At 45.5% G+C, this 25,908-nt stretch overlaps 2 protein-coding genes across 13 annotated transcripts in view; one reads left to right on the top strand and one right to left on the bottom strand.

The window, feature by feature from the left end:
- Positions 1–2,327: 2,327 nt before the first annotated feature.
- RBP4 (retinol binding protein 4) lies at positions 2,328–10,683 on the bottom strand. Its single transcript, XM_037015636.2, has 6 exons — positions 10,564–10,683; positions 10,346–10,472; positions 10,106–10,242; positions 9,847–9,953; positions 4,037–4,249; positions 2,328–2,615 (listed from the first exon to the last, which is right to left on the bottom strand). The coding sequence occupies exons 2-6, from the start codon at positions 10,454–10,456 to the stop codon at positions 2,590–2,592; spliced, it is 594 nt and encodes a 197-aa protein (XP_036871531.1). The 5' UTR covers positions 10,457–10,472; positions 10,564–10,683; the 3' UTR covers positions 2,328–2,589.
- Positions 10,684–10,944: 261 nt separating this feature from the next.
- The window catches only part of PDE6C (phosphodiesterase 6C), a 56,735-nt gene continuing 41,771 nt past the window's right edge, over positions 10,945–25,908 (top strand). For 11 of the 12 annotated variants that reach the window (XM_073240670.1, XM_073240669.1, XM_073240668.1 and 8 more), the window contains exons 1-5: positions 10,945–11,393; positions 15,064–15,231; positions 18,840–19,314; positions 25,328–25,480; positions 25,585–25,674. In XM_073240670.1, coding sequence (XP_073096771.1) covers positions 15,203–15,231; positions 18,840–19,314; positions 25,328–25,480; positions 25,585–25,674 — 747 coding nt within the window. In that variant the 5' untranslated portion in view covers positions 10,945–11,393; positions 15,064–15,202. The remainder of the gene's footprint in view (positions 11,394–15,063; positions 15,232–18,839; positions 19,315–25,327; positions 25,481–25,584; positions 25,675–25,908) is intronic. The other variant, XM_073240676.1, reaches the window with a different exon arrangement.

The following is a 25,908-nucleotide window of genomic DNA, read 5'->3' as shown; positions in this document are numbered from 1 at the left end:
GCCCCTGCCCTCATGGAGCTTACTTCTAATTGGGGGAGAAAAGCTAAGCATAAATCAATAAATAATACAGCACTATAGAGTGAATTAGCATCATGAAGAAAATAGGACAGTGATGCCAATTTAGATGGGTAGGGAGTAGTCTAGGAAGACCTTTCCAAGGGGTGATAATTGGGCCAAAAGGTAAACCACCAGGAAGAGCCAATGATGTGAATCCAGAGGAATGGGGCTGGTGCAGAGCCTAGTGTACCTGTGGGCAGAAAGAAGACTAGAAAAGCAAAGCAAGCTGTTAACTGGGTCGCTAGGAACTGCTCTTAATGCTGGGACAGAGGAGCGCCCTTCAGGAGGCCACCAGAGAATTGAATGGAATTCAAACTTGAGAAGCGACAGGGTGGGATTATGGAGGGTCTGGGAAGCCATTGTAGGGAGTTTATTCTGTGCTCAATGGGTAGCCGCTGAAGGTTTGCAATTGGAGACAGGTAAGACCTGATAGGTGTTTTTTAAGTATTACTCTGGCTGCTCTGCAGGGAATGGACTTTAAGGAGCAAGAACAAAAATGAAGACCAGTTAGGTAGCTACTGAAGTCCAAAAGAAAGATGGGAGGTGGAGGGCATCAAAGGGGAACTCTAAGAAATGATCTTGAACATCCTTTGGGGAGGCAGAGCACACATGATCTATCAAAGGAAAGGATGTAGAAGGTGAGGGAAGGAGAGGATTCAAGGGTGATTCCTGACAGTGGTTGGTTGGTAGGGGAAGCAACAGAAATGGGGAGGGCCAGGAGAAGACTGGGAGGTGGGACAGCTGAGAGCTTCATTTGGAGCATATGAGTTTGAAACCCCAGTGGGATCCAGATGGAGAGTAGGCAGCTGGGCGCAGGGATGTGGAGCTTGGGCCTGAAGATACAATGCTGGGAGTGATCAGGTAATGTTTACAGATCTATGGTTTTATTTAATATTCCTGGGAGAGGAGAGAGGAAAGAGAGAAAAATATGGAACCAACCCAGGAACACACCAATGGCCAGTGGCTGGAATGTGCAGTAGTTCAGGGCCTGGCACACAATAGGTGCTCAACAAATCTTTGTGGCCAAATAAACCAGCACCTGTGGTCACCATTGCTTGTGGGGTTTCTTGAGTATCTTGCTTCTGAAGTAAGATCTGTGGTGATCACAAGCTTGAGAAAAGAGGTCAGGGATCTTTTGTTCATCTCTAGTTAATAGATTTGGTCAATTAAACTGTTTTCTGAAGTGATGTGTGGCTATCTAATGGGTCTCCCAGCTTGTCAAACAAAAGCTAAAGAGCCAGCTCTGATAGCCCGCCGCTGTTCCATGACAGGCAGAGACCTCCCACCCGGTCATCTGTCTCCACCCTCTGGTGGAAGAAGGAAGTGCACTGAGGTGGCACCCAGGAGCCTCCGTGGCCCCGTGATAAGCAGGCACCCAGGAGAGCTCTCTGCATGCAGGGAGAGGCGCACTTCCCTCCGTCCTGACACAGTCCGTGGGTGTCAGCCAGGCATCACCAGTGCCCTGGTGAGGCCCATCAGGCAGATACTGTTTCCCCATGTCTCCCAAGAGAAGACTGAGGCTTAGAGAAACCATAAAACGCACCCCAAATCACACAGCTAATATGTGCCAAGCTGGATTTTGATAAATCAAGACTCCCTGGTGCCAAAGCCTTGATTTCAAGGTGAGAAACTGCGGCTCCTGGGACTCCTGGTAAACCAAGGCAAAGGCTTTATATGTGGCTATCAGCGCGCCCAGGCACTGCTCAGGGTGTGGGCTGCTGGTGTTCTGTTCCTTCCCCCAGCCTTTCCTTGCTCTCCAGGGAGGGGGCACCTTGGCCCTCCCACAGACAGGCTTCCATCTCCCAATTCCCCCTGGGAAGCCCATGGCCTCCTCTTCCTTAGCACTTTGGCCATACTTGAAATAAGAAATGAATTAAGTGCTAGAGTCAACGAAGGGCTGGGGATGTTGCCTAGAGGTCACCCCAACCCACACCTCCCAGTCAGAGGGAGCCCACCATTGTCCCCGTCCTGGGCCGACAGCCCACTGAGGCCTTGGCTCGCTGGCCTGGCCTGCACTCGCCTCCCGTTTTGGCCTCCGTGCCTTGGCCAGGCTGGTAGTTGAAGCCTTCCTGGATTAATGGGGAATCTCTTTTCTCAGGAAGTTGGAAAAAGCCACCGTCATTAATGGAGATTAGGCAGAACAGACCAAAGGGCACATGGAGCAGGGAGGAAAGAATCTCTCCTGGTATACAGAGTTCGCCCTACCCGACCATTTGTGGGACTTGTCACTTTCACAGCTGCAAACACAAATACAAACCAAAATCATAGGAAACAGGTGAGTATATTTTAATAAATCAAAGTCTGAAATCCTAAGCCTCAAATGATTCCTTAGAAAACTAGTAAAGACATCCACTTGAGCGCAGATTCACTTATCCCCACACATATTTTTATGCATATGGAAGGTTTTACATATATTGAAGGGAGGTGAGGTGAGGGGGGCAAACTACACTCCTAAGATACATTTGAAGGCTGACTGAGTTAATGGGAAGTTTTCAAATGAAACTTGACATCCTCCTGTTCCTACAAAATGTTTCATGCTAATCTGCCATCACAGTAACCTGAAATATAGAAAACAAAGCCATTAATGACAGAAAGATGGATTCAGTGTTAAATGTAGATAGTGATAATGCTGATGGCCTTAGGGCTCGGCTTTTTCCAGATGCTTCTTGTAAGGTTAAGGCTAGACACGCAGTTGTAATTCATAAACATCCTGAAGGCTGTTTCTAAAAACCTTTGAGTTTCTCTGGGGGAAATCGGGGACCAAGAGCTTAGGATCTGCTTTATGAAATAGTGTTCTTGCCCTACATTTGCCTCAATGCATTTCAAAGGGTTGGGGGCACATCCTCCTATTTCAGAAAATGGCCAAGTCAGCCTGACTTCAGCCACTCTGTTAGTGGTTTTGTACAATGTTCACTGTGTCCTGTGTCATGTGTCACAAGGGGCTTTGGGGTCGCAAAGTAACCTTGCTTTGCATACAACTCAGCTAACTATTGGAGATCGTGGGAACCTTCCTAAAGGTGGATAATGAGAAAATCTACTTCATAAGGTGTCTCTGAGCAATAAGAGAGTTGATGCAAGTAGAAGGCTTGGCATGGAGCCTGACTGTGCTGAAATCCTTTACCAGCCCTGCATTTAGGCTGCCTCAGACTGAAGCATCCAAATATTATTTTTTGGTTTTGGTCTGGGTTCCTCTCTGTTTGGTGGAGTGTGGATCAACTGGCTAGGTGGCCAATAGCAAAATTCAGTTTTGTTCTCTTTTTTCTACATCTCAGAATTGCCCTATTTGGATTTTGAAACCTAGTTTTCCATGGGAGTGAGTGTCATTTCAAAATAGACTGGGCACTTGCCTCCAGAACATTAATGATTTTTAAATCAAGATCAGACAAGGATAGTATCCATAAAAAGATTCAATGGCTGTTCTAGGAGATCTCAAAAATGTAAATGAGGAAAACCAGCTCTTCAACGTAATGCTTACTTAGTTCCATATTAGAAAAAAGAGCATTTGCTGAAATCATTCCCGTTTGAACTTGCTATGGTGATGTCTCTCTTTAACTTTTACACCAATGGTCACATTTGTCACCCAGCTCTTCACTGGGGCCACTCAATCCCCCAAATAATATTAATTCAATCAAAATGGATTTTTGGGGAATGTAGCCCCAGGAGCAAGATCATGTGAGCACAAATGGCCTCACATAGCAGATAAAAAGGAAGAGAGTGTCCCCTACAGTTTTACATAATTAAAAGTGCTAGCGTTTTGGAAAAAGGCTTTTGCCAACTCCTTCTGCATCAGCCCCATGATAAGGCCAGTGAAAGGTCTAGTCAAGAAGGGCCAAGACTTGGACTCAGAGGGGGCTCCTAAGACTCCCCTTTTTCCCTTGCATGCAGATGAAGCACATCTCACTGGTATGCGGGCCCAAGCTCACTGCCCACTACCCTCAGAGAGAGCCAGCCAGTGCCCTGGGCCTGCCCAGCCACTCACCATTGTGCATGATGAGCCTGTACTGCCTGGCCAGGCACAGCTCCTCCTGCCTCTGCCTCACGATTTTCTGCACTTCCGGCGGAAGGCCGTTGGGATTGCGGGCAAACACGAAGGAGTAGCTGTCGGCACAGGTGCCATCGAGGTTGAGGAGGCGGCAGGAGTACTGCACGGCATAGGTGTCATAGTCCGTGTCGATGATCCAGTGGTCATCATCTGCAAGCCAGAGAGCCACGGGGCCAATGTCCCTCCCTTGGTGGGCTCAGGTGTCAAGGAAACACACTACCAGGCCCAAGAAATCAGACTTCCTGAAACTGGCTTATTTCATTAGGAAGCAAGACACTGTAGAGAATTCTGACAGCTTTTATGAAATTGGGAAAAGGAGAAAGGATCTCCTTCAAGGAAAAACTCCTGGAGTGGAGGGGGTCCTCATTCACTTCAATGATGATCTCTCACCCTGACAATCAATGTGACTGCTTCTTTCCAAATAACTGAGAAGGCAGGGCCATCAAAACCACAGAACAGGCCATTGTACCACTGTCTTCCCCAGCCACCCTCCAGCAATATCCCTGCCTGCGCAGCTGGTGGCTGACAGCCCTTTGTAGTTAGCCTCACCAGCAGGCTGTGTCCCCTGCCCTGACCTTTGGCAGTTCCCACTCTGCCCACTAACCCTTCCTCCTGCTCTCAGTCCCTGAGGACGCCTCTCTGATGATCTGGTTCACGGCTTTTCTATTTCTGGTTGTTGTATTTCAGGTTAGTCTAACCTGACTCACTTCTCCATGCAGAAACAAAAAGAGACTAGTTTTTGCCTTAGGGGCACAAGATGCCCACACCCGGCATCTTGTAACTCTTCAGAGCTCCCCTGATACAGACGGAGCTGAGCCCTTGAAGAATTTCGATTATATTTACTCTGAAGTCTGGAATGTAAGCCATGAAGAGCACGTATAAACAAAGGTGGCAAAAATGTCAGCAAAGGCAGAATGGGAAATAACATTAATGAGAATGTATGTGAGAGAAACAACAATGCTCAGGTTTCCCAAATACTGTATTTTTGGTAAAAAGTGCTACATCTCCACTTAATTTAGCATTCTCGTTGCCACATAACCATGACTAAGACTCTCTGAGCACTTCACTGTGCGCCACCGGTCCCTGTGTAGACACCTCCAGTGTTTTCCCAGTTATTCCTCAGGTCAGCCCCAAAGTGTACACTATCACCCCTATTTCACAGGTGAAGAACTGAGACCCAGAGAAACTAAATAGTTCACCTGGGATCACAGAGGGCAGGACTAAACTGGGATTCAATCTGACTCTAGATCCCACACACCTAACCTCTACACCACACTGCCTCCAGGCAGTAAGCAAATTGGGATAAGAGAGGAAAGAAATGAGAAAAAGCCTTTGTGTCTCCATTTCACACCCTGGTCATGAAGCAAGTGATGGTTGCTGCTCTGTGTCGGGTTCCATGAGGAATGTGGAGGAGCCTGGACCCCCAGCATTAGAGCATTCAGGGAGGTCTCTCATGCTCACCCCAAGTCAGTCCTGGGTGTGCCTCGTGGCTCTGAGAACCCCAGTGTGCCGGCCTCGGCTTGCAGTAGAGCTGCACGGAGTGACTGGTGGAGTCCTCTTCAGCTCCCTCCAGGCCCACCAGGAGGAAGAATGAGTCACCCCTGCACCTCCCAGGGTTTCCCACGAGGACAGTGTCAGAGGCCAGGGTGGGAGCGCCCAGACATATGACTGCTCAAGCAGCCGCCATGCAGTTATTCGGCAGGCAGGCCAGAAACAGAAACCACGGGCTGCCTGCTGGGTTGCAACCTAACCGCCAGCTCCCCTTACATGTCCAGAGCATCTGGGCAGAGTCCTCTTCCTGGCCAATGAAGTCCTTTCCTCCCTGGTATGGGTCTCATGGCATCAGTCACAGGTGCCCCAGCAGCCCACCCCTCAGACACAAGAGCGTTCTCCTTTGAAATGTTACCCCTATTCATGATCAAGGCAGCTATTAGCTCAGCAAATCTGCAGCTTAACACTTATTTCCAGAATTGTTGCCAGAATGTGAATTCTGACATAGGAGCTAAGTAATTCTCAATGCTTGGATTAGGAAAACTGACTACTGTTCTTGACTTTACAAGAAGGACTAGGTTGGTTTGATTTATCTCCAGGCTCTTTCTGGCTAAATTGTTCAAAGACGGAGACTATAAATCTTTACCAGACTCTCCTCCCAAGGCAAGAGATGAACTTTCTGAGCACTGCTCAAAAAACTGAGCTCGGTCTTCCACGCTCCTCACTCCCAGCAGCTGGGTGGGTCTCCCTGGATGGCCAAATACCCCCAAACATTTCTGTACACAGAAGGATCAAGGCTGTATGACTGGGAGCCCCTACTCCCCTCTACCAGCCCAGGAAGCGGGGTTATGTTGCAGCTGCGTCTACCCTGTATCCACACAGACCAGTTCAGAGGTTTTGACTGCAAGTCAAATAAGCAAAGAAAACACTCGGTGGAGGGAGCTCTCTCTGGTGACCTGGTTCCCTTAAAAAGCTGACACTCACTGCAGTGTGCCTGGCACATGTCCCTTCAGTGTGCTACACCTGTGTCCCACAAGCCTCTGAAGTGACAAACCCAGGTGACATGCTCACTGCAGTTCTCAGGTCTAAGAGTCCAGCCAAGCCACACAGTGGGTATGATGTGGCTTCTGACTATTTGCCCAAAACACCTCCATAGGCCCTGACAAAGTGAGTGGAGTCTGAGGCCTTGAGACCCAAGGAAGCTGAGATAGCCCTTTGGATTGAGTTATCTAGGGCTGTGGCTCTCAAGTTTCATGGTGCAGCAATCATACTAAAAATGTAGGCTCTGAGGCCCCACTCCAAGCATTTCTGATTCAGGAAGTCTGGGTTAGGCCCACAAATCCACATTTTTAACAAGCGCCCTGGCTAATCTAGATATAAGTGGTCCAGGGACGTAGACAAATCAGGCCTGCATTCTTAGTTCAGCCTGACAACGGCCCTTTTCCCAGCAGAATGAGACTTTATCTGGAAGATGGACAAAGGAGAGTCTTTGTCCGGGTCTTTCTGGGAGGGCCCAGAGCAATGATGATCATGGCTAATGTATGTTGAGCCCTTATTATGCATTTCTCATGCATTTTCTTAATCGTCCTCGCAATATTATGAAATGGAGACTGTTCTTTATCCCCATTTCACAGCAAAGGAAATCAAAGTTCAGAGAGGCTAGTCAATGGTGAAGCCTGTATTCCACCAAGGCTGATGGTGGTGTCCTGAATGAACACCTGAGACTTCCCGCTCACTGCTGCTGGAGCTGGGGCAGAGGGAGGATGGTGCAGAGCACGCCCAGGGCTGGGGCAGAAGCCATGCCAGAGTCTGACACTGAAACCTGATACTCAACTGTAGAGATTTCTTACATTTAATTTTAAAATAATTTGACAGCAAATGTAAGGAGCATTTGTTCCTGAGTTATTTTGTCTGCATATTTGTGCCTCATTTTAAACATATTTGGTGAAATGCAGACCAAGATTGATGGCTATTCTCTGAGGCCTTCAAATCCTCCTGACCAAGTCAGCATTTAATGCCAGACCACCGTCAAGGAAGAAAGAAATCAACATGAGGAATGTAAGCAGTTTGTAACCCCTCACCCCCCCACCCAAGAAAGCATGTAAAACACAGGCAGGTACCAATCATACAGTTTATGGGAGACCTGGAAAACGGAGGGATGGTTCACACCCTTTTATATCCCCTGAGCAAAGAGGTGTCACTAAGTGCTACTAATCAGCTTGTATCCCTGAGCAAGTCACTGCTCTCAGTTGGACCTCATTTTCTTTACTTGTAAAATGAGGGACTTGAGGCTGATAGCCTCTGTGGGTCCTCCCATCCTGAACCCAGAAGCTAAAGGTATTATTTTATGACTGGGGAGATAACTAAGCAGTAATAACATCACCCACTCACAGAGAATGTATGTTGCTGGCACTATTCCAAATGCTTTTGCGTGCTAACTCAACTGCATCCTCTTAAGATGACTGACTCCATGAGTTTGGTGCTATGATTGCCTCGTTTTGCAGATCAGGAAACCAGGGCAGGAGGATAAGGAACATATCCAAGGTCCCACAGGTAGTAGGTTGCATTAGCATTTGAACTCAGGCAATTTAACTCTAACCCTGCATGCTCAACCACGAGATGCACTGCTTCTTTTCTGAAAGGTAATGTAACACAGAATTTATCCTTAAGCTTTCCATGTTGTAGTTATTTTACTCAACATCTGTAGCAATCTCTTTCAATACTTTAATGTTGTTTTCTCTCCAAGTGAAATACTAAAGAGAATCTCAATGTACAAGAGGTAAAAGCAGAAATAATCTGGTTTGGTAGGGGGAGGAGGAGGCAAAATCCTACCTCCTCATTGGATGCTCTCCCACCCTCCCCAAACCAATTACCAAGAGAATCCTAGTCCTTTATGAAGTGCCTCTCAGAATTCACCAGAGCATGATGTGTTTACACTTTCTAAATATTAGTAATCTTGTGCCCCCTGGTATTGATTTTTCTGGAACCTATATTTTTACAGTAAATGAATCACTTTAGAAGGTTCACTGCATTACTTGAAATAATTTGCATTACTTCTAAGGATAAAGCTTTTCTCCCCTTGTTAAACAGTATCTCCATCTGTACCATATAAATCAATACTGAAGATGCAATTTGGTTTAAAAAATGCAATTTCATCTAACACACAACTTTAGAGGGAGTCAAGGTGCATGTTCCACGTGCAGATGGGCTACATAAGGACATATCTGACCTGGATCACCAAGCTAAGAGAGTCCTCCCCCTACCCACCTCCACTCCCTGAACGACCCCCTGCAGCCTATCTCACTGGAGAGCTCAAACAATTTACTTTGTAAAAGTTGGTCTGTATTAGGAGTCCCTGCTGTTCAGGGCCACCTAATCCTGGCCTGGGAGTTGGAACCCTTGGCTTCTGACACTGGCTCTTAAACTTGTTGCATGACCATGCACAAAGCACTACTTTCTCTTGGCCTCAGCTTATTCATCTGTATACTGAATCCCCTTTGCAGGGCTAACTCTCCATCTCTACAATCCCATGATATGTGTCCCCCCTGGTTTGCATTACTCTCCAGATGCCAAGTAGACTCCAGAATTGAAACTTGGGAGAAATGAGGGATAAAGTAGAAAGAACGTGCTCTCACAATCAGGTCAGATTTTAGGATACTCTTCTGAGAGTCCTCAACAACCTGACCCTCATTTGAGTTTTGGTGCTTGGGAGAAAGGGAAGAGGTCATTGCCACTCCGAACACTGTGATTCTGTGCCTGACTCGGAATCTCAGCCTCTGCAGGCAGGGCACCTGGGAGTGAGCCCGCTGTATGCACCAGCAGGCTCCCTATGTCCTTGGATCAGGCCTCTGCTGGGGCCCCAAGTAGTCAAGCTGTCTCAGGAATTTAGCCCAAAAAAACAAAGGAAATGCAAAACCAGGTTGAGGGGTGATGTGGGTTGGGTCTTGGAGAGGTGGGAGCTCTAAGCACAGAGAAGGCTACACACTCTGTCTGGCACAGAGGCTCAACAGGAAAATAGCAGGAGGAGTCCACTTGACAAGCTCAAAGGTCCTTTTAATGTTGGGCCAAGTTTTTGAGCTGAGGGAAGGGGTGGAAGCACAGAGGGGCCCAAGCTAGTCCCAATCTCACCCCCTTAACCTCAGGCCCTGCTGAGGGGTCCTGCTTCTTTCCAAGGGTGCCACTAGAGAAGAAACCGAGCGCTTTAGCCAGGTATGCCCTCCAGCCCCTGAGACAGTCCCACCGAGCTGACTACTCACTTCCTTTCTGGAGAAAGGATGCTACGCCCCAGTACTTCATCTTGAACTTGGCAGGGTCCTCAGTGTCTGTGAAGGTGCCCACCATGTCTGCGCACACGTCCCAGTTACTGCAAAAGCCAAGGGGATCCTGAGCCAGGCCTGGCCACGCGCTACCTCCCTCCACCGCACCCGCTGCTCCCTTCCCTCCCCGGTGAGAGTTTGGCGCTCAGCCAGGGGGACCCTGCAGTGCAAAGGGCTCTGCCGCCCGAAGGCTACTGACTTCAGAAGACGGACTCGGCCCTTGGCCGTGGCACTCATCTGGCCACTCTCGTCCACGGAGAACTCGGCGATGATGTTGTCCTGCAGAAAGAGGCCCTCGGGGTCTTTCTTGGCCATGGCGTACCAGGTCCCGGAGAACTGCGGCGAAGATGGGGACAGGTTGGGTGTCCGCGCTGCCGGCCGCCGGGAGTGGAGAAGGCGGGGGCCCGGCGACCCCCGGGGCCCCCGCGCCGATACCTACGCGAGCCTTGTCGAAGTTCTCCTTGACTCGGAAGCTGCTCACCCGGCAGTCGCGCTCCGCCCGGGCGCTGCCCAGCGCCGCCAGCAGCACGAGCGCCCACACCCACTCCATCTCGCCCGAGTCCGCCCTGCGGGAACCGCGCGCGGTGAGCGCCGGACAGCCCGGCCCGCCCGCCCCCTGCCGCCGCCGCCCCCGCCCGGCCGCCGCCCGCCGCTCACCACCCGAGATGCGCGCAGGCCGGCCGCGGCGTCCGGGCGCGCGGGAGCCAGGGAGGCGAGCGCGCCGCGGGGGCCGCGCGGCCGCTTTATAGCCCCGGGGGGGAGGGGGTCGCGCTTTCGTAACCGCGCGGGGGTGAAAGACCGCGGTTGGGGGGGCGGGGGCGCCGGGGGCCGGCGGGCCGGCACTTGCATAACGCGCCCTGACTCACCGCCGCCGGGGCGCTGGGAGGGTCCTTTTGGGCGACAGCCTCACCTCCAGAGCCGCCCGGGGCTCGGTGGGGCTGCCGTGCGGGGTGGCCTCGATCCGCGGGAACAGGCCCTGGCCTGGCTCCCCGGCACTTGTGCCAGCGGCTGCCAGCTGCGGCCTGGGGGGGCCCTCGGGGCCCGCTCGCTCTGGCTCGGTGCTCCCGTCGGCCTGGCGGACGGCCGTGGCCTCCCAGGGCGACAGAGCAACTGCGATGCCGCCTGCTGCCCCTCCGCCCTCTGAGGCCCTGTTGTGCAGGGGGTTGGGGAACATTTCAGCCAAATAGTTTTTCATTTTATAAAGGATGTATTTTACTCTTTTTCAGGAGAGTTGTGGTGCCCTCTGGGTCAATATTTGTTCTTTAGTTTCAACATCTTGAAAAGCATTAAAATTCTCCCTGTTAAATATTCTCCAGAAACGCAACCCTGGTCAGGACAGGAAATACTTCACAACTTCGGTGGTCGTCTACTTACTCTGTGGCACTTGCTCAGATCACTTTTAGGTGAAACACACCTACCAATTGTTTATAATGCAATTTTATTTCAAAGCCATGGCGGAGTTTTGTTTTGTTTTCACAACGGCTAAGGTGAGTTGGCTGAGGAGTGGACAAGAAGGGGGAGGTGAACAAAATTCTTTAACGTCAATGGTCAATTAAGTCAAAATGCTATGACTAGTCAGATGATTTTTGCCTACGTGATGGCATAATTTACAGACCATTACTTTTCTCAGCATTCAGAGTTGAAGAGTTCCTCTAATCTGATGTAAGCGGTCAGAAGGTGCAGCTGTTGAGTGAATCGTAATTAATGACATGGCAAAGAACTATCTTTTCGTAAGATGCCTTCCATACGGTGTCACCTGGGTGTCGATGGCTCAAATTGGAAAGAACCAAGATGAATTCGGACTATTCTGCTGCAGCCAGACCTGGAATAAGAGAGGGTGGGGGCAGAGAAGGGAGGCCGCCAAACAGAGAAAGGAGTGTATGGTCCGCAGACCAGCCCTTTACAGGCATTGGGGTTACTTCTGAGCCTCCTGAGAAGACACCTGTGGCTTCTGTCACCTTTCAACTCTGGACATCTATCTTCTTGGTTCTCTGCTTCCACTTTCCACCTTCCCTTCCACTCCTGCTCCCCATTAAAGTGGGGGAAGGGTGTCCCTGGAGTGCCAGTAATGATGCGCTAACTCCTTACTCCCTCAGAGCCAGGAAAGCCCCGTTTCTGGCCAACCAGCTAACCAGGAGATCTTCTGATTACACCAGTTTTATCACAGATGTGTAATCCCAAACAGCTCAAATAAGATCTGTTCCAGAGCTGCTTTGCAGGGAGCATGTGGGTAGCCATGTATGAGGTATATCTATGCAGTGTAGGTGGGAAAAGACTGGAGCATCCATCTGCTGTCCAATCTCTTTAGATCTCCTCTTCAGCATTTCAGAGTATGAATCTCCCAGCTTCTCCAGCACTTCCAGTGTAGGGGAGCTCCTGACTGAGCTTAATTGCCTTTGGACAGTTATTACTGCCAGAAGTTCTCCTAATACCCCCAGCCCTTTGCACCATTTCTCCTAAAATGTGTTCTGGTAGTCCTTGCACACACCATATGTCGAATAAATGTAGGGGATTTCAATGCATTTTTATGGTGATTATTTTTGCAGCAGGATGCTTTCACTTGTTAGATGCTTAAAAGTTGGTGTAGCTGTTGTACCTTCCGTCTCTCTCAGTGATAAATCATGACCCCTGGTGTTCCAGCTACCAGTGCAGAAAAACAGTTTATTTTGGCATTCTCACTTGAATTTCTTCATGATTACAAATATGTGAATATAGGTCAACTGATGTGTTTAATTTCAATGCTTTGACATTTATCCTCACAATATTTAAATATAGATATGTATAATATCAACAGGAAAAATATTCAATGATTGCTTCTGTGTGATAGGATTAGGGACATTTAAAGGATTTTTTGGATTTGTACAGTGTATTTTCCAAATTTTCCTACAGTGAAAATGTTTAATCAGACAAGAAAACAAATATTCTTTTTGCAAACATTTTCCTTTTTTTCTAGAAGAAGTATGTTTTAAATCACATTTATGGATTGTATGTAATGTACACAAAAGTTCATTGTCTTGCCATGCTTCCTGGAGAGACAAACCATGTTTCATTCATCTTGATAGCTACCCACCCATCCCCAACTTTTCCATGGGATTTATCAAGAGATGTACACATAGTAGGTGCTCAATCAATAGACACTGATTTAATTTGTTTTACTGAAATTTGTCACTTTAGGTAAGCTTCACAAAGTATTTATATAAAAAGACCCGGTCGGAGGTTACTCTTTCTAAAATACAATTTCTCAAGACTTCGCCCTTATAGCAGAGGTGGCTAGCTATCCTTCACCAAAAAATACATGCTCCCTTTCTATGGTATGCAGTTGTTGGAAAGAGGCTGGCCTGCCAAAGGGCACCTCCTCACTTCCCACAGCTCTAGGAAGGCCTTAAGTTCTGGTCAATGAAATGGGACAAAGCGCTGTGTGTCACTCCCAGACAGGGCTTCTAAAAGCTGCCTGTCCCGTTGTCCTTGCTCTCTGTTGGCTGGTAGAGCCTCCATCAGTCTGGGACCCTGCCAGTGATCAACTTCATGTGATTGAGAAATAAACTTCCATTGGATTAAGTTGCTGAGATTTGGGAGAATTATCTATAACAGAGGTTAGTGTTACCTTAACTCATACAGCAGCCAAAAAGTCACTACCTCCTATGAAATATTGAAAAATTTTTTACCATAATTGAAAGGAGCTAATGCAAGAAATATATGTCCTTACCCTCATAAAAAGTAAACATTTTCAGCCAGCTCCATTTTGTACAAACTGACATTTACATCCACATCCTCACAGAGAGGCCAAGAAAAATGAAAAACAAGGAAATTGGGTAGCATTTATCTTCTGACTACCTTTAAAGGATGCCAAAATAATTGGTGGAAAAATGAATGAAAAGATTAGTTATTCAGCCGACGATTTCAGGTCCAAGGAGTCACATTAATTTTTTCAATGAAGTTTTTTCAGGGGTTACAAAGCCATCAATCAGTTTCATCAATTTAGGTTATTTATTTCATCAAGTAACATGGGTCTCACTAACCGAATTATCTCTGAGATAGTTGATCATCCACATCAAGGAGAGCAACTATGCAAGGATAAAGGGCCCTTTGCAGATGGCTGCCAGGATGTGCCTAAAATCCCTACGGTGAGGGGATGCCTTTCCGTGATGAGTAACAGTGGGAACAGAGAACTGGGCTAAGGTGGAGCCAAAGAGTGGGTGCAATATGCTGGTCCAAAAATGCCCTCAGTTAATCCAGGATGCCATTGGTATGCGTTGGTGCTTCAACCTCATGTGCATACTCTTTGGCTGTTGTATAAGCATTACTTTCTGTTGAAATAGTTAGCTGCCAGGGAAAATTTTAACAATGATGAGCTTAAACATTATGTGTGTTCATTAATACAGTATAATGTAAACTTGTTAAGCAGAAAGTTGAATAAAGTTAAACCATTCTTTGGTACATCTGTAGGCTTTTAAAAAGAGCTCCTGGAATGTTTGTTTAATTCTCATGTTTAACAATTTATGATGTATGTCTAGATTTTTAATTTCTCAAAGGAAAAGTCTTTGTACATTCCCCTGCAGCAGCTGTATGATATCTTACACACCTCATGGGTGTACTTTTTAATTTAATCTTATTTAAACTGGTAGTTTTGAGGTAGGTCACTATCACTTACTAGCTGTGTGACCTTGAGCAAGTTACTTAATTTCTCTGTGCTTTCATTTCTCACCTGTAAAATACAGATAATAATAGTATCTACCTCAGATGGTTATTGTAAGAATTAAATGAGATAATACGTGTAAAGGCCTTAGCAGAGTGCCTGGCACAGATTGTATATTATAACGTTAGTGATTTTATGATCACTTTTTTCTGTGGCATGTACTTGCAAAAATATTTTGTGTAAATGGAATGGAGTTTTCACATTGACTTAGTTATTGTTTCAGAGATATTATGTCTAAATAAAAGATTTTATCAATGTCTAACCTCTAATTAATTAACATTTTCCCTCATCCTCCCTACCAGGTAGTGGTCTATTTAAAAAAAAGATCTATGCTTTAAATGAGCTGACAATGCTGACATAAAAATTAAACAGTGACATTTAACAAAGCTACCAATTACTTTGTGGGGCTAACAATTAGGTGGTCTGTTCGCTAATTTTTTTAAATACTGCATTTTCTTCAGTTTTGTTTGTTCAGTGCCCAGGAGTGAGCAGCCAATAAGAGACACAAAGGTCTTGTCAGCACAAGCCAGGGACTCCGCAAGGACCATCCGGAGGACAAAGAGCAGTAGAGATGGTCAGACTCAGTCAAGGACAGAAGAGATGAAGGATATTTGTGCATGTGCTAGGAGGTAAGCTTGTGCTATTTTCCTTTAAAAAGAAAAATCTTTGTCTTTATAAAATGTCATCCACTATTCAAAGCAGTCGCCCGTGATCCCTCTTCCTTGCTTGCCTTTTCTCACTAATCAATGGCCTAGTTCTGGTAATTGTTGCCTGGAATTGTTTCTCACATTTGTCCCTCCTTTTTATTCCCAAGCACATTTACTCATAGCCTATGAAAACAGCCTTAAAAACTTCTTGAATGAATACATTTTTCAATTTCACAAATTACACATGTTCATTGTAGATACTTCAGAAAAATCAGGTAGGCAAAAAAAGAATCCCACCGCTTAGAAACAATCAGTTAATATTTTGCTATATACACCCCCTTATGTGGGTGTGTATGTATGTGTGTGTGTTTAGAATCATTATGCAATACAGTCTGGTAAGTTACTGCATATCATAAATATTTGGTTATATCAATAAATAGACCTTTACAAAGAATTATTAATAAATGTAAATTCTATTCTATGGCTATGTCATTTATTTCCTCAATCAACCCCCTATTATTCAATATCTAGGCTACTTCTTTCACTTTTATAAGCATGCCTTTGAGGAACCACCCCTATAACTACATTAATCATATACATTCTTAATTATTTCTGTAAGATAAATTCATAAAACAGAATTGCAGGATCAAAGCATATGCACATTTTTAGGGTATTTGATAATGAACCAAATGCAATATAGCTTCTTATTCTGCATCCAAATGTCTAGTATTTCTTTTCTCCAATTCCTCTTTCTAAGCACTACCAGATTAAGTTTGTAGAGAAGAACCCTAGTAATGTCTTTTCCAGCCCCCCAAACCTTCCAGGGTTTAAAATCCTCAGTCTAGTCTTTGAGGCCCCTATCATCTGGGCCCCACCTGCCTTTCAGATTCATCCCTCACTATTCCCCCTGTTACTCTACACTCCATGTTATTGCTTCTGCTGTTATTACCATCTGGAACACACTCGAGTCCTACTCCATCTCCACCCGTTCTAGATAAGATTCTTTTTGTTAACTCTCCTGGCCTTATGTATGTACCTCAGTTCTGCCATTTATCATATTCTATTCTATGCTTCAGGGATCTTTGGGTACCAGTTTTATCTCCCTTACTACACTACAAGGGCTTGTAAAACAGGAACCATGACTTATTAATCCCCTGCATCCCCTCTGCACTAGAAGTGTGACAGTTAGGACTGGGTTATACTGCGGTAACAGACAATCCTCATATCTCAGAAGTTAAAAACAAGCAAGGTGGATTTCACACTCATGCTACATGTCCATCTCAGGGCAGCAGGGGGCTCTGTCTGTGACACCCTCACTCTGGGATTCAGGGGACCCCTGCATCTGGAACTGATATGGCAGCAGGGAGAATGGACAGTTGGAGGGTCCCATGCTGGCAATTAACTGTTCCTACCAGAAAGAGACATTTAACCCAGAGGCCAAAGTTAGTCACATGGCCTTACCAGTGGAGGAGGGCAGAGAAGAATCTTCTCATATAACTAACTAGGAGAGGAGAATCAGAAAGGGAGGAACATGAAATTTCTACCATAGGAGCTAGTATGCTGTCTTACTTATAATGGGCAATGAGTATTTGTTGAAAGAATGAGCAAATGAATGAATCTAAAGTAGTTCTAAAAGCAAAAGAATTCTAACTATTAATAGACCATGTTGCATTTTCAAATCAATTTCCATTTTTATAAGTAGAGGCAATTTAACATAAATGAGTATTTTGTTTTTTCCTATTAAGTATAAATCTGTACATGGAATATGGATATGGGTTTTTCTATCTCTGCTCAAAGACAAGCATGGAGTCAGGGAAGTGTGAGCACACCACATCCTTTGGGGAGAAGTAGGAGTTGCACCATAGTCACACAAAATAGAAAGAGTTATCAAAACTGTGTTAGAAGATGGTGCTTCCGTAGGAGGGTGGCTCAGCTGACAGCACTCCTTTCTCTTAGGAGGTAAAGCTCTGCTTTATTCTAATTACAATGAGATGCTAATGGCTGTTATGCAGTAAATAGCAATTTGAGGAGGGCTCTCCTGAGACTAGACTTGGGTGTGACACAGGTGTGTGCATGACAAGGCCCTTTGAGGCTGCGAGGGAACTTGACCTTGATAAGTGTGTGACACAGCTTAACAAATGCCAGTGTGGGTTCTGGTCACCTGGGGAAACAATGTTCTGAGCAAGAATCTCTCATGACCTGGAACCTGTAAACTCAGTGGACCTTTTCTTTTCTGTAAGACGACTATTATCACTCTTGTAAGGTGAACTTTTAAGTAGAGAGAAATAAATGAAAGCATAGGGTTGCTATTTTTGAAGTGGACTTAAATATGGGTGTACCAATAACTTTCAGTCACTGTAACATGTGCATTTTCATTCAAGAGAATTTGTCATATAAATTTTGTAGCTTTATTGAAATGTTTGGAAGACTTTGACTACATTTGAAACCAGCATTTAGATATTTGAGGAAATTGGTTCATAAAATGTGTAGTTTGACTTATTAGTTGTACAATAGTGTTTAAATATTTGAGAAATTGTGCTTAATCAATGTAAAAGCTTTAAAAAATGAATATTAAACAAAACAAAATAGTGGTAAGTGTCCTTTCCACTCCAGAAGCCCCTGAGATGTTGAAGATCCTAGCAACAGACAAGACAGGCTTTATCTGGTAGATTCAACAGATTGTACCTTGGAGTAAACACGTATGAGGTCTGGCTGTTGGTATTGAAAACAAAATCTAAACTAATATGCTTAGCAGGAAAACCCTGTTAGCAGCTGCATGGGCTGTCTTTTATGATTTCTGTCTTTTGAAAAGAATTTTTAAGTTGTGGTTTGATTAGGCTTGGATCATGGGCGAATGTTTTGCCATGTTCGCCTCTCTGGAATAAGCCCAGGGTTTGTTCCTTCAGAACACTTAAAAGATCAAGATTTTAGGTGAGGGGAATTAAGCAGTGAGGGTTGTAGAGAAATGAATAGGCCAAGCAACCTGAATGATCGTAGGACTTTTAAGGATAGATTAATAGTCCTATTATGTTGCATTGATGCTAAACCATTCCACGTCCTCCCAGTGTTCATTAAAGTTGCCATATAAACAAATTAGGTCTAATTTTGCTCTAAACACTTTCCAGGTCTAAATAATTTCACTTCATATAACTGTCAGGATAAAAACAAGTCAAATTGTCAGTGGATGCTAATGTAGTATAATTAATGGATATGAGGATGGTTCCTCTGGCTGCAGAGAGCAGCCAATCAGTATTTTTCTGGGGTAGTCACTTTGACTTGCCATTTGCCTGGCTCATGTAAAATGCTCCGAGGATTCTCTTCGGACTCATGAGCTAATAATGCTTAGGGATTTCGTGCCCTGAAGAATTCTTTAATCCTATGCTTCCTGAATCCCACTTTAAGCCAGAACCTTCTGTCACACCTCAAGATTTACAGGCAGTTTGAAAGCTCTGCTAAGCAACCATTCCTGTGGCCTTCTGGGGGTCCCACACAGTGCCACTCAGGGCTTCCTCTGTTACTTTGACCAGGATGCGTTTCCTCCTTGACCCTCTGACCCAGCTAGTTCTCTGAGGGTCTTCCTTTCCGAACAGCTGCAGCAGAGCGAGCCGCACCATGGATGAGATCAGCCAAGAGGCCGTGGAGAGATACCTCGAGGACAACCCTCGGTTTGCCAAGGAGTACTTTGACAGGAAGCTGCGGGTGGCGGCGCTGGGGGAAACCTCGGAGCACAGAGGCGCGGGGGACCCGGCCGGAGAGGCCTTCTCGTGGGCCCTGTGCGCCGAGCTGCTGCGGGAGGAGGCGGCGGGCAGCGGGGAGCAGGCGGCGCACGGAGCCCTGAAGAGGCTGGCGAAGCTGCTGCGGGCCGACCGCTGCAGCATGTTCGTGTGCCGGGCGCGCAATGGCACGCCCGAGGTGGCCTCCAGGCTGTTCAACGTCACCCCGACCTCGAAGTTTGAGGACAACCTGGTGGTCCCTGAAAGAGAAGTTGTGTTTCCACTGGAAATCGGGATAGTGGGTTGGGTTGCTCATACAAAAAAGACCCTTAACGTCCCAGATGTGCAAAAGGTAGGTGGATTTATAATGGGGAGAAATGAGGCCTTGGCGGGGTCCCGGTGAACCAATGGGAAGGAGAGCTGGGGTTCAGGGCGCCCCAGGGCGCCCCTCCTTGTGGCACTGGTTTAGCTATAACCTAGGGGCGGGGGCAGCAGGGAAGAGGGGCAACAATATCTGAGGGTTACCAGATTTAACAAGTATGAGTAAAAGATGCCCAGTTCAAGTTGAATTTCAGATAAACAATGAATAACATTTTAGCATGTGTCCCATGTAATATATGGCATTTTCTTAGGCAACCTCACTTGGGTCTGGTACATTCCACACCTGCTCCCTTACCCCTCCTTCAGGCTCTGGGAACTTCCCTTCTGAAGGACACAGTAGAGCAGGCCACCCACCCAAGATCAGCCCCCAAGCCAGAGGCCAAGACTGGGGAACCACTCCCCATGCCTCTCTCACAACCCTTCAAGGACACTCACTTATCTGGGTGACTTGTAAATGGATTCTTTCACCTATAGACCAAATGTGCAAAAAGAAAAAAAAAACGATACCGTTTGAAAGTTCAGATGTTCATATTTGGATCATTAAAAATGTCAATTTTGGTGATGATTAAGTGCAATTGACCATCCCAACCACCCCCAGAACTCAGAGCTTTCAAGAAATCAATTTCAATCATGTAAATGGGCTATTTGGACCCTCCTAAACACCAACAGCTTTCTGCACACATTATTATGCTCTCTTAAAACAGAAAGAGCATATTATTATGCTCTCTTAAAAACAGAAAAGATCTCTTATAACCACAATGCTTGTTCACTTGGAAAAGTTGTAAAACACAAATAAACAAAAGGGAGGGAATGTAAATTACCCATAATCCCTCTGCTCAGCGTATAATCATAGATTCCAGCCTGGAGCTTCCCCTTCTAGCCCCTTTTCTATACACATGATTATGATTTGCTATTAACGAAAGGGGGAAAATGGATTATGATTGAACGAAGCTGCTGGCAGCAGTCTCTGAAGTGTTTTCTGTGCAGGAGTTTATTTCCAGCCGTGAATGGGGGCAGCTAGAGGTGGGAGGGTAATCCCCAACAGGCCTCCTGACGTTGATGATGGATCCAGAAGGCACAGAAGTTGTCAAACATTAGCGACGCTCAGTAAATATCCACAAGGGCAAGGGTTACCTTTGGGCACTATAGGGCCCTCAGTCCTTTTGGAGCCCTTCCTTAGGTGAGTTTGAGCTAGTTAAAATTGGCTTTTGAGGAGGACCACAGCCCTATCAGGTGGCAAAACTGATGTGTACCCTTCAGGCAAAATTCTCTTCAGACCAGTTAGAATGCCCACACATTCTAAGGTTTTTTCATGGGAATATGCTTCTTGCCAGTCTCCAACTGAGGCCATCTCCAAAATTACTGACATCAAACTAAAGTGACATGCAAGGTTTTTTCTTTTTTTTCCTGACAAATTTTTTTTTGAAGAAGAGATGGGTAAAATAATTTCTGCTGTAATACTATTAATGAGCTCAATTCTCCATTGGGTCCTTCTAAGTACTGCATGGGGACCTTAAAGAATCAGGTGGCCTTGGTCTGTTGCTGCCCGTGTGACTGTCGCAGTCACGGGAAAGGCAGGAAGTGGGGATCCCCGTCTTTCTTTTCCTAAGGACTCCCGGCTGTTATGGGCAGGACAGAGAAGTATGTATTGAAGACAGACACCCTCCTCAACTCAGAGGAGATACAAAGGCCTCATTTGCTCTCCATTTCTACTGCTGCTAGGCATTTTTTTCTTCCAAGAGTGGTGCTTTTCAACTCTGAATGCACATTAAAATCAAATCGTTGCTATTTAAAAATACCGATGTCTGAAACTCTCAACAGACCAGTTACAGCAGACTCTCAGAGGCTGGAAAACAGTCAGCAGTATTTGTAAAAAGTTCCCCAGGTGATTCTAATACTCTGCCCATGTTGAAAACCACTGGTCTACTGGGTGAGCAGATGGAGGAGGAAGTGGACTTCAAACTAACTGTGGAATACTGGGTGAAAGGGGCTCCGGGAGTCGCTAGTCTGACCCTTTCCTTGGCAGACGGGAAGCTGTATCTCTCCCAGAGTCCATGGTGTGGTCAGTGAATGAAAAGGGCTGGAGTAGCTGAGGCCTGCTCACTCTGCCTTCAATTCTCTCTCCACTCCCACCCTACTCCACGTCTCTGTGACTTCACTGGACTTCATTCACTTGCAGGAAAATCTGCAAAAATAAAGAAGCTAGAAACCACGACTTAAATGAAATTTCTATTAACTCTTCACCTCTTCACCTTCTCATTGCATTTGACAATGGATAAAGCATTGTCTCATTCTTAATCTCATTTAATTCTGGCAAACCCCCTTGCAGAAGACAGGGACCATATTTTTAGTTCCATCCTGTATATGTAGGAATTTTCTCAAGGTCAGTTAGGTGGGATGCGATGGGTCTGGGGCCGTAAACCAGGTCTCCTGAGGCCTCGCTCTTTGACCACGCCGCTGACCGCACATGATTTCTCTCTGGCGGCAGGGTGGGTACAGGCAAGAGAAGGGTTTTCACACCTAGACAGAGAGGCAGAGTGGAAAGTCCTCATCTCTGAGGTTCGTGAAGGTGGTAGTGGGGAAGTCACATGGTGTAGCATGAATGCTTTGGCATCAGACAGACCTTAGCACAGATCCAGGTCTGTGACTAGGCCACTGTGATGGATTGTATTTCTGCACCTAAGAAATGGAGTGACCAAATGTATGGATTAAATGTACATAAAATCCCCAATTCCTAGTAAGTGCTAATAAATGACAGCTATGAAAACATTATGCATATTATTGTTAATACATATTAATATATATTACAATGTTATAACATTACTTCTTTTATCTGAAGAATGTATATATTTATATAAATATATGGTGGGGGTTGGGAGCTGGGTGTGGATGGCCAAAAAAGGGTCAATGATTAATGCCTGTTTTTAAAACAGGTTAAAGACAGGGAAACTTTTAATAACAGGAAACTGAGAGATATCCTCCTCAAGTTAATCATTTCCTTCTCTATTGGGAAAGCTGTTGATTAACTCTATGGGTGGTTTTCATTCTGACTCTGCTTTGAAAGAAAGCCCTGAGAGAACTCCTGAGTTTTCAATAATTAACAGGGTGCTTATATCTTCCTTCCCTCCCTCCTTTCTCTTCCTTCTCTCCTCTGTTTCTGACTCCTGATCTCAAGGGATAACTGTATTTAGTCAGAATTTAACAGTGCTAAGATTGGATGAGGGAGTCCAGGTGGCCTGCTGCTTTAAACAATGTTCTCCAGGTGCCTTGAGTGGCTTCTTTGAAGAGGACCGTTAGGGAAGTCTAAGAATCCCAGATATATAGGGTTTACTCAAAGGAACCACTAAAGATTGTTTGAGCTAGTGAAAATAAAAAACCAGAAAATCTTACCTCGTATATCCTGTAATCAGATGGATGGTTTAATTTACAGCTTACAGATTCTGTAGTAGGCAAGAATTCCATTCTGAAACATATACTTTGTTAAAACAGCCTGTTGAACTTAAGAACATTTCCTTGTGTTTAGAATCTAAAATAAAATGAACATGAAGTTTTGAAGTTACACAGTGAAGCGTGTTTGCAAAGAAATGCTGCCTGACTCCATCCCAATGTGTGTGTTTCTGATATTTTGATTATTCCTTTAGTGTCCAAGATCGCTGTGTAAACGAAAGCGATCATGATCTGTAATGGGTGGGTGACAGGTTAGGAGAGAAATGGGATGTGAGCTGCTCTGGGCAAGCAGTCATTAAGGGAAAGAACCTAACAAAGTCTGGGGACATCTTAGCCTGAAAGTGAGGATGCTACCAGAAGCAGAGGAAAATAACGGATCAAGCAGTTAGGAAAGAAAGAAGGCTTTTGATGGCCTGGGGCAGAGTGCTGTCCCTCAGGAGAAAGTGTGCTACCAGGAAGAGTAGGCCTACACCACCAAAGAGCATCTAATTTCTTCTGTGATTAGAATTGGTTATAAAGGCTAGAAATGGAAGCAGAATGGCAATTGCAAAAGAGAACTACTTCTCAGACAGGAAGGCTCAAAAAAGCCCCAGGTTTCTCTTTCCAGCATTTTTGAGCACCCTCGGTACTCAAAACACTTTTGTCAGACACTTTTCTAAGTGGTCTACCCATACTGTGTTATTTTATCTTCATATAACTCTAGATAGTAGATAACATCAGGATCCCCATTTCAGATCAGAATGAGGACCCAGAGACTCAGTAGCATGCCCAGGGTCACACAGCCAGGTAACTGCTGGTTTCATCCAGGAAATCTGACTCCATCATCTTCTTCAATGTTATGCAATGCTGCTTCCTAAAGATACTTGTTTTGTGTGGCTCTGTGCTGGGAAAGGTATAGAAGAGGTCTGGAGGGAGGGGCACCTCACATTTTCTTTGTGAATGGTCCCATTTCTAGGGATCCCCCGCAGGAGTGAGTCACCTGCAAAACACACAGATTCCTGGGGAAGGCAGAATCCACTTTAGAAGATCGGAACTGGGTGGGTCTGCTGTGAGATCTGTGGATCTGCATTTACCAGCAGATGACTGAGGCACAGCCCAGGCTGCTGCTCTGAGCTGAGCTGTGAGTTCTGTTGGCCAAGCAGCCCCTGTTCCTGGGTGGAAATTCTGGCCTGAAAGTCACACACCAGTGGACTCTCCCATTTTTAATTTGGGAAACTGAACAGAGTCCACCCTCCAAGGTTTGTGCTGCTCTTAGAAGCACCGTCAACACAGGGAAATGAAAATACTACAACTTGTGAAAGGAACATTAATTTTGGCCAATGAGTTTCAGAGTCAGGCTGAAAGTTCAGTTCTAACTGAAGAAATCTCAGGTTCAAAGGAGAGGTGACCACAGAAAGGGGACCACAGAAGACAGTCTACACCCATCTTGAGTGGGTATTCCTCTAAACTGCAGCTAATAAATCAACTGCCATCCTAAACATTCTCAAGCCCTTCCATTTGCGCACCTCTCCAAACCCATCCCTCTGCCCTTTCCATGATTAGTATGTAGAATCAGCTCTTGCATCCACTACATGAGGCTTGTATCTAGGTAGATCCATTTCCTCTTTCCCAAAGGGAAAAATAAAGCATATGAATAAAAGACATGAGTTTGGTAGGACACTGAAAATGGAAAAATGTCTGGTATCGGCAAAAGGGTGGTCCTCTTACACATGACCAGTCAGAGTAAGCATTCCAACCTTTCGTAAAACTGTTCTGTGTAAATAAAAACCGCACATACCTGTTGATCCAGCAAGTGGGATTTCTACTTTGGGGGAATCTATCTTATAAAAATAAAAGCAAGAATGACTAGTGCAGCATTGTTTTCAGTAAGGTAAATAAGTTATAAACAGATTAAGTCAGTAGACGATGGCTGAGTGGGTTATGTTCCCACACCGTGGAGTATGTGCAAGGATCTTGAAAGTGACTTCACACCCATATCCACTGGCCTGGAGAGAAGTCCGTAACATATTTCTACTTGGTGAAAGCATTGGATAAAATCAGAAAATTTTATAAAAAATAAAGAAGAGAAAACCTAGAAAACCTTTGTCTAAGCGTAGAGAAAGGCATAGAAGGAGACAAGCCAAGCTATCAACACTGATTTCCTCAAGTGAGCGAGATGAGGAGTTTGGGGGATTATCAATTTTTTATGTTCTGATATACCAGTTGTCTGGTTTCAAGTGCACATTTCACTTTTGTAATTGAAATGCTCTTTGAAATACACCTGTACTCCTGCGCTCTCCTTCCCAGCGTGCACTTTCTGTCCATCACAGTCCTGCGTCTTCTCCTCCCTTCCTCTCAGCGCCTCCTTTCCACCTGGCTGTGTCATCACCTCTTTGCTCTTGGCCCAACCTCATGGTGACCTACATAGGGTATATGGTCCAGGCAGGAAATATAAACCTGGACTAGAGAGAATGATCTATTGCCATTCCTTGATCTCCACTCATGGTTCTGTGCTGCTTTGGCAAACACAAAGCAAAACATTTGAATATATTTTTCAGAACAGCCATTTTTCTGACTTCATGGACAAACAAACCGGGTATGTCACAAGGAATCTGCTGGCATTTCCAGTCATGATGGGCAAGGAGGTTCTTGCTGTGGTTATGGCAGTTAACAAAGTAAATGCATCTGAATTTTCCAAACAGGATGAAGAGGTAATGCTAACCCTGAGTATCCAGTAGGAGGCTCAGGATATTTATTTGTTGTACACTGAAAGAAAGATAACATACCTAATTTGTTTTTCCTTGGCCTTCTGTAGATCTTTTCCAAATACTTCAGCTTTGTTTCTATCATCCTAAAGCTTCATCATACCAACTACCTGTACAGTGTGGAATCCCGAAGAAGCCAGGTAAAGGGAACTTGACATTAATCACTCTATGCTGACCTGTTCTTACAAAGGGACCCAGAGATAGCAAGCCCAGACCCCTCCTATCCCTCACGAGAATCCGAACCATCTGGAATAGATCCCCGAACTTCAGTTCCAGGTGTCTCATAGTCTGCCCCCACCTCCCTGCCCCTCAATCTATATATACAACTGTCTTGCTCTTCCTAAATCTTCATCCTAGGAGCCACAGTTTCTTCA

The sequence above is a fragment of the Manis javanica genome, chromosome 7, assembly GCF_040802235.1.
Source record: "Manis javanica isolate MJ-LG chromosome 7, MJ_LKY, whole genome shotgun sequence".
Classification (NCBI taxonomy): Eukaryota; Metazoa; Chordata; class Mammalia; order Pholidota; family Manidae; genus Manis; species Manis javanica.
The sequence above is the reverse complement of the archived record's forward strand: the minus strand, read 5'-3'. Positions and strand labels throughout refer to the sequence as shown.

Excerpts from the sequence above, each read along its gene's own strand:
- RBP4 (XM_037015636.2), bottom strand. The coding sequence starts at position 10,456 with ATGGAGTGGGTGTGGGCGCTCGTGCTGCTGGCGGCGCTGGGCAGCGCC. Across the intron at positions 4,250-9,846 it reads ATCCTTTCTCCAGAAAGGAA|ATGATGACCACTGGATCATC; the intron begins GTGAGTAGTCAG and ends TCTGGCTTGCAG. Across the intron at positions 2,616-4,036 it reads CAGGCTCATCATGCACAATG|GTTACTGTGATGGCAGATTA; the intron begins GTGAGTGGCTGG and ends TCTATATTTCAG.